General features: G+C 39.4%; 1 protein-coding gene across 10 annotated transcripts in view; it reads left to right on the forward strand.

Annotated features, from left to right (window-relative positions):
• Positions 1–12,580, forward strand: part of LOC139746253 (uncharacterized) — a 91,764-nt gene that overhangs the window by 45,582 nt on the left and 33,602 nt on the right. For all 10 annotated transcript variants that reach the window (XM_071657261.1, XM_071657262.1, XM_071657263.1 and 7 more), the window contains exons 6-8: positions 703–887; positions 6,530–6,672; positions 9,778–9,876. In XM_071657261.1, coding sequence (XP_071513362.1) covers positions 703–887; positions 6,530–6,672; positions 9,778–9,876 — 427 coding nt within the window. The remainder of the gene's footprint in view (positions 1–702; positions 888–6,529; positions 6,673–9,777; positions 9,877–12,580) is intronic.

The following is a 12,580-nucleotide window of genomic DNA, read 5'->3' on the forward strand; positions in this document are numbered from 1 at the left end:
CACTGTAGGGAAGTCTAGAGTTACGAAAATGAATTATGTGAGTTAAGTGTTGTAAAGATTATCCCTGGGGATAGGGGATTAAGAATACTTCCCACGTATTCCCTGCGTGTCGTAGAAGGCGACTAAAAGGGAAGGGAGTGGGGGGGCTGGAAATCCTCCCCTCTCAGTTTTTTTTAATTTTCCAAAAGAAGGAACAGAGAAGGGGGCTAGGTGAGGATATTCCCTCAAAGGCCCAGTCCTCTGTTCTTAACACTACCTCGCTGATGCGTGAAATGGCGAATAGTATGAAAAAAAAAGTATTGTAAAGTGTTATATGTGGACAGAATGGAATTAGTCCATGTGTGGGTGAGGCAGAAAGAAAAACAACTGCCTGGGTCATAGGAGTGCAACTTGACAATCACTTAAGTGACTGCTTACTATGCAGACGTCATGAACCCTCCCAGTACCCAGGCAGTTAGTACTGTTAACACACCTCCCTGATCAATGGCTGCCTACCAACTACTACCTTTCATCATCATTATGTTTTTTAGAAACTTAAAGGTTGTGATCAGGTTACTCCTTACTCTTCTGTTCTAGCTTGGCAGATTTTGTGTTTGTTTGTATGTATTTTTTTGTTCTTGTTATGTTTATATATGTATGATACTTGCCACTTGGTACTTGTATTTATAGTTCCTTTAATTGAATCATCATGTATGTCCTCAGGTTCATGCATCAGATTGCTCAGAACAAGCAGAAAGTCCCCAGAAACGTGCTTGCCAGTTAAGGGAAGTTTCAGGGAAAGTGAGACGAAAGCGCGTTCAGAGAGAAATGGAAGACGGAGATATTATGGGTAAACAGCTCTCAGAAGGCAAAAGTGCATCAGGCATCACTATACCTGGTGAAATAAGGTGAGGGTGACTTCTTAAGTTTATATAAAAAGCAAATGGATTTATATGTAGTATTTATGGATCTGGAAAAGGCATATGATAGAGTTGATAGAGATGCTCTGTGGAAGATATTAAGAATATATGGTGTGGGGGCAAGTTGTTTGAAGCAGTGAAAAGTTTTTATCGAGGATGTAAGGCATGTGTACGTGTAGGAAGAGAGGAAAGTGATTGGTTCTCAGTGAAAGTTGGTTTGCGGCAGGGATGTGTGATGTCTCCATGGTTGTTTGATTTGTTTATGGATGGGGTTGTTAGGAAGGTGAATGCAATAGTTTTGGAAAGAGGGCAATTATGCAGTCTGTTGTGGATGAGAGAGCTTGGGAAGTGAGCCAGTTGTTGTTTGCTGATGATTCAGCGCTGATGGCTGATTCGTGTGAGAAACTGCAGAAACTGGTGACTGAGTTTGGTAAAGTGTGTGAAAGAAGAAAGCTGAGAGTAAATGTGAATAAGAGCAAGGTTATTAGGTACAGTAGGGTTGAGGGACAAGTCATTTAGGAGGTAAGTTTGAATGGAGAAAAACTGGAGGAAGTGAAGTGTTTTAGATATCTGGGAGTGGATTTGGCAGCGGATGGAACCATGAAAGTGGAAGTGAATCATAGGGTGGGGGAGGGGGCGAAAGTTCTGGGAGCGTTGAAGAATGTGTGGAAGTCAAAAACATTATCTTGGAGAGCGAAAATGGGTATGCATGAAGGAATAGTGGTTCCAACAATGTTATATGGTTGCGAGGTGTGGGCTATAGATAGAGTTGTGTGGAGGATGGTGGATGTGCTGGAAATGAGATGTTTGAGGACAATATGTGGTGTGAGATGGTTTGATCGAGTAAGTAATAATAGAGTAAGAGAGATATGTGGTAATAAATAGAGTGTGGTTGAGAGAGTAGAAGAGGGTGTTTTGAAATGGTTTGGTCACATGGAGAGAATGAGTGAGGAAAGATTGACCAAGAGGATATATGTGTCAGAGGTGGAGGGAACGAGGAGAAGTGGGAGACCAAATTGGAGGTGGAAAGATGGACTGAAAAAGATTTTGAGTGATCGGGGCCTGAACATGCAGGAGGGTGAAAGGCATTCAAGAAATAGAGTGAATTGGAACAATGTGGTATACTGGGGTCGACGTGCTGTCAATGCATTGAACCAGGGCGTGTGAAGCGTCTGGGGTAAACCATGGAAAGTTGTGTGGGGCCTGGATGTGGAAAGGGAGCTGTGGTTTCAGTGCATTATACATGACAGCTAGAGACTTGAGTGTGAATGAATGTGGCCTTTGTTGTCTTTTCCTAGCGCTACTTCGCGCACATGCAGGGGAGGGGGTTGTTATTTCATGTGTGGCAGGGTGGCGATGGGAATGAATAAAGGCAGACAGTATGAATTATGTACATGTGTATATATGTATATGTCTGTATGTGTATATATATGTATACGTTGAGATGTATAGGTATGTATATTTGCGTGTGTGGACGTGGATGTATATACATGTGTATGTGGGTTGTTGGGCCATTCTTTCATCTGTTTCCTTGCGCTACCTCGCTAATGCGGGAGACAGCGACAAATCAAAATGAAAATAAAATAAAAAAATATACAATTATTTGATAAAATAAATACATATTTTCAGCTTAATCTTGCATAACATCTCAATCATTTATGGGAAAATAGTGACTAGAAAGTTTGAATTTGCAGCCTTACTGAGAATTATAGTAAAAGTATATTTATCTGTTTGGTAATTTTAGATTAGGAACAAATGCAAACTCTAAACAATACAATCACCAATTTACTTGCTGAAAAACAGACACCAGCACTCCTTCCTTAACATGGTGAACCACTAAACAGACAGCACCCAGCTCTGGCAAATGATAAAGAGATTCACACCACTCACATTATCCCAGCTTCCACACAAACAGCACTCCTAACCCTAAGAACATCCAGTCTTCCAGATAACATACAAACAGACTCATGAAACACTTCTCAGAAATTAGCAATAAACCAAACACACTCGGGATTTTGTAGGTAAAACCTTTAAGAATGACTGGCTTGCAGTCAGCAGTGAAAATGGCTAACCATTTTTTGTCACTTGTGGAGGATGGTGTAAAGGATCTTTTGTGTGATGTTGAGTCAAGAACAGTGTCAAATGCTTTTCTGCATGTAATGCTAATGAGGAGGGGATTGTGGTTAGCTGAAGAAATTCAGGATGTGTTGCGTTGTGTGTTTTTGTGGGAGGTGGGGTGCTGAAGGGCCTTGGAGCAATGAGGAATATATGGAAAGTGAGGTTACTATCTGGGAGGACAAAGATGTGTATGTTTGAAGTTACAGTAGTCCCAGTTGGGTAGTATGGATGCAAGGCATAGCATATATATATATATATATATATATATATATATATATATATATATATATATATATATATATATATATGAATGTATTGTTGGGGATGAGAGAGCTTGGGAAGTGAGTCAGTTGTTGTTCGCTGATGATACAGCGCTGGTGGCTGATTCATGTGAGAAACTGCAGAAGCTGGTGACTGAGTTTGGTAAAGTGTGTGAAAGAAGAAAGTTAAGAGTAAATGTGAATAAGAGCAAGGTTATTAGGTACAGTAGGGTTGAGGGTCAAGTCAATTGGGAGGTGAGTTTGAATGGAGAAAAACTGGAGGAAGTGAAGTGTTTTAGATATCTGGGAGTGGATCTGGCAGCGGATGGAACCATGGAAGCAGAAGTGGATCATAGGGTGGGGGAGGGGGTGAAAATTCTGGGAGCCTTGAAGAATGTGTGGAAGTCGAGAACATTATCTCGGAAAGCAAAAATGGGTATGTTTGAAGGAATAGTGGTTCCAACAATGTTGTATGGTTGCGAGGTGTGGGCTATGGATAGAGTTGTGTGCAGGAGGATGGATGTGCTGGAAATGAGATGTTTGAGGACAGTGTGTGGTGTGAGGTGGTTTGATCGAGTAAGTAACGTAAGGGTAAGAGAGATGTGTGGAAATAAAAAGAGCGTGGTTGAGAGAGCAGAAGAGGGTGTTTTGAAATGGTTTGGGCACATGGAGAGAATGAGTGAGGAAAGATTGACCAAGAGGATATATGTGTCGGAGGTGGAGGGAACGAGGAGAAGAGGGAGACCAAATTGGAGGTGGAAAGATGGAGTGAAAAAGATTTTGAGTGATCGGGGCCTGAACATGCAGGAGGGTGAAAGGAGGGCAAGGAATAGAGTGAATTGGAGCGATGTGGTGTACTGGGGTTGACGAGCTGTCAGTGGATTGAATCAGGGCATGTGAAGTGTCTGGGGTAAATCATGGAAAGCTGTGTAGGTATGTATATTTGTGTGTGTGGACGTATGTATATACATGTGTATGGGGGTGGGTTGGGCCATTTCTTTCATCTGTTTCCTTGCGCTACTTCGCAAACGCGGGAGACAGCGGCAAAAAAAAAAAAAAAAAAAAAATTGGAAATTAAATGTTTAATGACAGTATGTGGTGTGAGAAGATTTGATCAAGTCTGTAATGACAGGCTAAGTGCAAGGTTCGGTAGAAAGAAGAATATCGTTGAGAGAGCAGAAGAGGGTGTGCTGAAATGGTTGGAACATATGGAGAGAATGATTAAGGAGAGGTTGACAAAGAGGATTTATGTGTCGGAAGTGGAGGGGACAAGGAGAAGAGGGAGATCAAAGGATGGCATGAATAAGATTTTGAATGCCTGGGGCCTGAGCATGTAGGTGGGTCTAAGACATTCATGGGATAGAGTGCATTTGAGAGATGTGGTTTACAGGGGGCAGTGGACTGAACCAAGACATATGGAGTAGCCTGAGGAAATCAGAGAAATCATTGATGCCTGGTTGTAGACAAGAGGGTGTGGTTTTGATACATTTTGAAACTCCTGTCATGGATTAAAAGACTTGTTTTATTGCAACCTGTCCTGTGTGTTAGAGCTCATGAAGTCAGAAAGGTAGTTTTTACTTTATCCTTTCTGAGGAGCCTTTCCTTGGAAAACATTAGCAAAATAGGTCTTTGGTATTCCTAAAACACCCTTGTCAGGCTTTTCCTTACTTTAGTCATCAAAAGTCTTCCTTGCATGGCATTGGGCCTTCCACATTTTAGGAAGAGAGTAATTTGCGGGCAATAGGATAAGCTATGAGGTATGGAAGTGGTCATCTTTGCTCTGGGTTAAGATGTTTTTTTCTATACTCTCCACCACTAATTCTTCACCTCCATGTTGGTATGCTCTCAGGTTGTGGGATGGACTGACCCTGAATAGAAAGTAGTTTTGAAGAAAGCAATTTTTTGTCTCTAGGATGGTGTCTCAGAAGCAGTTTTTGATTGTTTCTCCTGCCCTTCCTTCCAGGCTCTCCATCAGTCAGCCAGTGGGATGATTGGTAAAGGGTGGACCCTTGGTAAGCTAGGCTGCTACCACTAAATGGGTGGTTGGTGAAGAGTGGAGGTTTTTTTAACCTCATCAGAAGTGTAGGGATTAGTGACTTTTGGTTCAAGGGAATTAAATGTTCTCCCTTTTCATGGGACACCACCCCAGAGAGAAACAGTTTTTCATTCTTCAAAACCCCCTTTTTATTATTGGTTTCTTTATATTTTAAATGAGACTATTTGTTTTTATATGGTAAAATAATGAGAAGCCCCTACAAAGATTTGATAGAGTTGAATGTCTGCTTCCTAGATATACAAGTATAAAGTGATTGCTTAGAATTTTGCTGAATAAGCTGTATGTTAGTTAGGCATATCCTAAAGTTTCTTTGCCCCTACCATGAAACTTATTCTTTTTGCATCATTGAGATTTCCATTCGACCTGATGGAAAGTAATTTATTAAGAATGTATGGATATCATAAGTTCCAAGTGAAGGGATATACAATATTTTGCATCTAAAAAGTAGTATGTTTTCCAGATTTGACAGTAGGTGAGTGTTGGATCTACCCTTTCAGCCCTATCTTGTACAGTGTGCTGAATAAGTGATTGTTAGTCTTAACCACTTAAGCCAAATGCTGTGGATTTTCCTGCCCACATTTGAAAGGAACCAGTAGTTTGTATGCTGATTAGAGGCATGCATATGTTACCAGCAGCCCTATCTCATATATAGAAATATATCTAGTGTACAGTTACAAAGAAAACCAAAGTGGAAGTACAAAGCATGTGCAATCCTCCTGGGTCCTCACCCAGGTGGGATTTTGTGGGATTCAGGTGATGTTGACAGCCACTTATATGTGGACATACCAGGCTACCATGGTATTAAGGTAAACTCTGTTTCCAGATGAATTGTAGGAAAAGGAAACTGAAGGTTATAAAAGTTTAAAGTTGTAGCCTGATACTTTTCTCTGGGTGGTTCGTCTGGTTTTGGTACATTATACATGGGAGCTGAGGAGTGGATTTGTAAAAATGAGGCTGTTATTTGTTTGTTCCTGATGATACCTTGCTGAGGTGGGAGATGCAATTAGATATAAAAAATATATCTTGTATATTGATCGTTGGTGGAATTTACAATGGAAGATGGATGTTGATTATATTTTCTCAGTTGTACGTGTCAGGGATGCATGTGTTAAAATCTCCTGATAAGACATTGCATTCCTATCATATCTTTGAGATTACTGTGATATATGATTGTAGATAAGATTTATGTTTTTCAGGCCCACAGTTGGACAGGAAAAGTGTAGTTTCTGCAAGAAGATGTTTAAAGAGGGTGATGAATATGGAATCCATGTTCAGTCTTGTGAAAGTATGAAGGATATCCAAGATAGCATCATTTCTCCAGTAGGAACCAGGACTCCAGGTGGGGCTTTGATGATATGTATACACAAACACACACACACAAATATTTATTATTTTATTATATTTGATCACCGTTTCCGATGTTAATGAGGTAACTCCAGGAAATGACATAGAAAGACCCATCCACTCGTAAGCACACTTATATACATACATGCACATACATGTACATATACATACATATACATATCAACATATACTTACATGTATGTATACACATATGTATACATCTACATATTCATACTTGCTCACCCTCATCCATTCCTGGCAACACCCTGCCTCACAGGAAACAGCAACGCCACCCACTTCATCAGCAAGGTAGCACCAGGACTGATGCCATATATACAAGCATAGATGTGTGGTAATTTTGTGTATGTATTTATTGATTTACTTTATCCCTGGGGATAGGGGAGAAAGAATACTTCCCACGTATTCCCTGCGTGTCGTAGAAGGCGACTAAAAGGGGAGGGAGTGGGGGGCTGGAAATCCTCCCCTCTCGTTTTTTTTTTTTTTTTTTTTTTTTAATTTTCCAAAAGAAGGAACAGAGAATTGGGTCAGGTGAGGGTATTCCCTCAAGGCCCAGTCCTCTGTTCTTAACGCTACCTCGCTAATGCGGGAAATGGCGAATAGTTTGAAAGAAGAAAAAGATTTATTGATTTACTTGTTATTTTGTATTGATTTAAAGGTTTGTTAGGTACGTTTATTGTCACTTATAGCAGGGACAGTAAATTAATGATGGAGCTGTATAGATAATCTCCTAGGACTCCTTTAATTGCAAATAACTTGGCTGCCTCTCATCTGCTCAACATTTATCTTTGTTTTTGTTTAATGCTTTCTTTCCTCGTTGGCTACTCTTCTGGCTAACTTATCTAGTTGAGGTTACTACAGTATTGTCTTTACCTAAAATTACAGTCTTCTCTTGAATGGTTCTGTAAGCACTCCATATAGATTTCATAGTTCTCTAGGTATTGCATTAAGTAAGCAGTCCATTGTCCTCATTGGGCATTCATGTATTTTCTTCTCGTGCCTTTTTTATGTTTCTGGGTATTACAGTTTGTTTGATGATTCTGTTGCTATCTTGTTGAGTTGCTTTCAAATTTAGAATGTTGCTCCTTATACCTTCTATATGTTGCTAGGCATATATTATAAGTTATAAATTTTTTGAGTGTACCTGATAAGTTGTTTCTTGTAAAATGCATTTTTTCCTCTTTAGCTACTCTTCTCGTTTGTTTATCTATTTGAGTTTAGTACAGCATTGTCTTGAGCCAAAAGTACAGTCTTCTTTTGAATGTTTCTGTAGATACTTCATGTAAACTTCATAGTTCTCTAGTTACTGCATTAAGTAAGCATTCCATCATGGTATACCAAGGTCAGCATGCTGTCAGTGGATTGAACAGGGCATGTGAAGCACCTGGGATAAACCATGGAAAGTTTTTTGGAGCCTGGATGTGGTAAGGGAGCTGTGGTTTAGGTGCATTACACATGACAGCTAGAGACTGTGTGAACGAATGTGGCCTTTGTTGTCTTTTCCTAGCACTACCTCGTGCGCACATGGGGGGGTGCCACTTCATGTGTGGCGGGTTAGCAATGGGAATGGATGAAGGCAGCAAGTATAGATATGTATATATGTATATGTCTTGTATGCATAAGTATTTATATGTTGAAATGTATAAGTATGTAAATGTGCGTGTGTGGGCGTTTATGTATGTGTATGTGGGTGGCTTGGGCTATTCTTTCGTCTGTTTCATTATGCTACCTCGCTAATGCGGGAGACAGCGACTAAATATGATAAATAGAATGATAATATTCTTACAGAATATTTTACATGGATTATCATCATTTCATTTTTTTTTTTTTTTTTTTTTTGTGATTTTTATTGTTCTTTGAAGAGTATTGTTTTACAGTTTCTGATATAGTTTCTTGCTAGTTCCATCAACACCTCTTACTAAAGAATGGTTTGCTTCTCTGGTTTCATTATGGATTATACTGTGCTCCAGGTCTTCTCCTTCATTTGATCTGCCTCCGTATTTCTCGTAATGCTCTCTATATTATTCTGGTGATTTCTCTTATTCCATGTCCTGTTGCTTTTAATTCCTCCTTATGTCATTATCCAATCATGAGTGAAGTTGAAGCAAGGGGGAGGGGAGGCATTGTAGTTGAATTAATGATAGACTGGAGAGAAACTCCAGAGGTTGATGACTTAGTTTAGGAGAGTGTGGTAAAGGAAAAAGTTGAAAGTATATGTGAACAAAATTAGGGGATGAAATACAGCAGGCAGTTAAACAGGATGGTATGAGTGTAATTTTGATTGGGGTGGACTTGAAGGAAGTGGAGCGCTTTAGGTAGCTGAGAATGGATGTGGCAGCAGGTGGAAGGAGAGGTAATTCTCTCTCCCAGCAAAGGTGGATATCTTAGTAGTCCCACCAGTATTGTATGGAGGACTGTGGATGTGTTGAAAATGAAATGCCAGAGGATATCTGGTGGGAGGCAGGTTTTTCTTGTAGAAAGTGATTGTTTAAGAGATAGGTGTATTAAAGAGCACAGACTGAATGAGAGGGTTGGACAGGGTATGCTAAAATGCCTTGGATACTTGGAGAGAATGAGTGAAGAAAGATAGACTAAGAGGATCCATGTGTTAAAAGTGGAGAGAGCAAGGGGTAGGGAGCACTAAGCAGATAAAACAAAAGGAGTGAATGAGGCTTTAAGGTATCAGGTCCTGAAGATCTAGGAAGGTGAAAGGTGCATATGTGATGGAACTAATTTGATTATTGTAATTAACGTGTCAGTGAGGTGAAGCAGGGTATATCAAGTAGTCAAGGTAAATGGTGGAGTATTCTTTTGCCTGTTGGGCTTGGCTGTGGGTGGTAGGCTTCATTTTTAGTACATTATTTTTGACAGCAGGAGAGTGGATGTGTGTTCAACTGTGGCCATTGTTTGTTTGTTCCTGATGTTACCTTGCTAAAGTCTCTCCTTTTTTAGTGAGGTAGTATTAAGGTGAGAAAATTTTTATCTCATGAAAATCAGATATATAGATAAATGCATGTATGAACCTTCCACTAGTATATAAATCCAGCAATAACATTTTATTTAATTTATTGGTTATCGGCAGGGAACAAAAGAGAAGTGCAGCATAGTAGTGGACACACTCCTAAACGAGGGATGACTGCAACTAATGTTAGAACAGGCAACCTCTTTGACCATTTAGAAGGTAAGAGGCTCCATCTATCTCCTTCATAATTTTGTTTGATTAAGAATGAGGAATATTATGAACTTCATGTTTGATTGGTGCATTCTTGTATCTTTTCCCAAGCCAAGCAGATCTTGAATGTGTAGTAATATTGAATCTTGATGCTTATTTAAAATTTAACCACATGAAAAATATGAAAATTCATGTGTTGTGCATTTGAAAAAGAACTTTTATAAAATATGATTACATGTTACGTTATAAATTGAAATGTATCATTGGGATGTAAGAACTGATTTTAAGTAGTAGTAATGGTCTGATTACAAATTGAAGTATTATAAAGTAAATTTTACAGTAAAGATTATGAAATATTACATGATTCTTTGCATTATATCCTTTTGAGTTAGATACCTAATGGTGAAATATTTCAACTCTTTTGTACATATTTCTCACACTACCACACCTCTTTCTTATCTTGTCATTTCTTACTCAGTCAGTCCTTCACTTACCACATGTTGTCCCCAAACACTTCATTTCCAACACAGTCACATATACATTTTTATCTAAGCCCCACATCTTGCATCCATACAGCACTAATGGGACTTCTGTACCGTCAAGCATACTTATCTTTGCCCTTAAACACAGTCATCCTCTTTCCATATTTCCTAAATGTGCCCAGGAAAAGGAAACGGAGGAGGCACTGAATTACAAACCAGTTTCCCTGGTGAGTGATGTCTGAAAGGCTCAGGAAAAGGTAATCAGGAAGCTAATGGATGACTTTGTACAGACAAAAAGTCACTTACGGTAGAGACGGCACAGTTTTGAGGACAGGAGTTGTGTAATGAACCTCCTAAATGCTGATGAGAGAGTGAGTTCTGTTTTAGGCAGAAGGGAGGATGGATAGTTTGTATCTGGACTGCCAAAAATCATTTGCCCCTCCTGCTTCAGAGGCTGATTAAGATGTATCACCAGGCAGGAACAAGGGGGAAACTCCTTTAAGGTATGAAAATTTATCATAGTGGAAGGAAACAAAAATGTGTCAGAGAAGCTTTCTCAAAATTAGGGTATTAGGTTTAGCATGGTAAAGGTGAAGGGTAGTTGGCATATGAGTTTGAATGGGAAAATATCAAGGAAGTGAAGTGTTTTAAAAATCTGATGGTGGACATGGCAGCAAATGGAACCAAGAAATGAGAAGTGAGCTATAGGATGGGAGAGGAGGCAAAGGTTATAGGATTGAGGAATGTATGGAAAGAGAGGTTTTTCTCTGGGAGTGTGAAATTGAATTTTTAGTAGACCCAACAATGTATGGATGCATGGCATGAATTGGAGATGAGGATGCATGAAGGAGGAAGGATGTGTTGGAAATAAAATGTTTGAGAACTGTTTGGTGGAAATGTTTCAGAACTACTTGTTGTGACTTGGTTTGATCAAGTAAGTAATGAAAGGGCATAAGAGACGTGTGGTTGGAAGAAGAGTGTGGTTGAGAGAGCTGAAGAAGATGTGCTACAATGGCTTGGACATATGGAGAGGATATATGAGGAGAGGTGGACAAAGAGTATACATGTGTCTGAAGTATGAGGAACAAGGTGAAGGGAGAGACCAAATTGGAGATAGAAGGATAGAGTGAAAACTATTGTGAAGCCTCAGCGCCTGAACATGTAGGAGGATGAAGTGCATGCATGGGATTGAGTGAATTGGAGTGTTATGGTATACATGGGGAAATAGTGGATCGAATCAGAGTGTATGAAGAGCCAGGGGAAACTTTTGAAAGGTTTTTAGGGGCCTGGTTGTGGGTAGGGGGCTATGAATTTGGTGCATTACATATGACAACAAAAAAATAGATGTTAACAAATGAATTCTTTTCTTTGTATGGTCTTGGTGCTGCCTTGTTGATACAAGAACTGGCAAAGAAATTAAAAAATATATATATAATTTTATTTGTATTTCATACATGTTTGCTGTCTCCCGCATGAGCCAGGTAGCATCCATAGCAGATGACTGAGCCTTACAGGAAAGAAATCTTCACTTGGCTCATTCCTCTGTTCCTTCTTTTGGAAAGTACAACAGGAGGGGAGAATTTTCAGGCCCCCACTCACACCCTTCTTGGTTGCCGTCTCTGACATGCAGATGTGTGGGCAGTATTGTTTCCTCCTGTCCCTAGGGATAAATAGCTGTAATTGTAAAATGATAATGATAGTAATAATCTTTCTATCTGAGGTAAAGGTGTTTTGAGCAGCACTGTTAATGGTAATAATGAGTCAAGAACTTCTATCTTGTGGTAAATGTGACATTATTTGGTCTGGCAAGTTTTTTAACTGAGGCATTTGAGTTACATATAATGCAAATTTTAAGATCAATTTTTAGCCACATAGCTTTCATTGCAGGCTTTGCTGTGGAGGAATCTTCACTAGAATCCATGACCAGTGCTTATTTAAATCTACCTCTAATTGTCCTGCAAGCCCTGAAATCAGATGAATTAATTAAGGCAGCTGTCGAAAGCTTATGCTAGACAGGTGCTTTTTTTTTTCCATAGGATTGACTCGGATGATATTGTGGAGGAATTTTATCATTTACAGAAACAACCTGGAACCATTTTAGAAGTAGAGAATATTTATGGGAATTTGTAATTAATTTTTTTTTTTTTTTTTTTTTTTTTTTTTTTTTTTTTTTTTTTGCTGTCTCCCGCGTTTGCGAGGTAGCACAAGGAAACAGACGAAAGAAATGGCCC

This window comes from Panulirus ornatus, chromosome 64 (genome assembly GCF_036320965.1).
Source record: "Panulirus ornatus isolate Po-2019 chromosome 64, ASM3632096v1, whole genome shotgun sequence".
Taxonomy (NCBI): domain Eukaryota; kingdom Metazoa; phylum Arthropoda; class Malacostraca; order Decapoda; family Palinuridae; genus Panulirus; species Panulirus ornatus.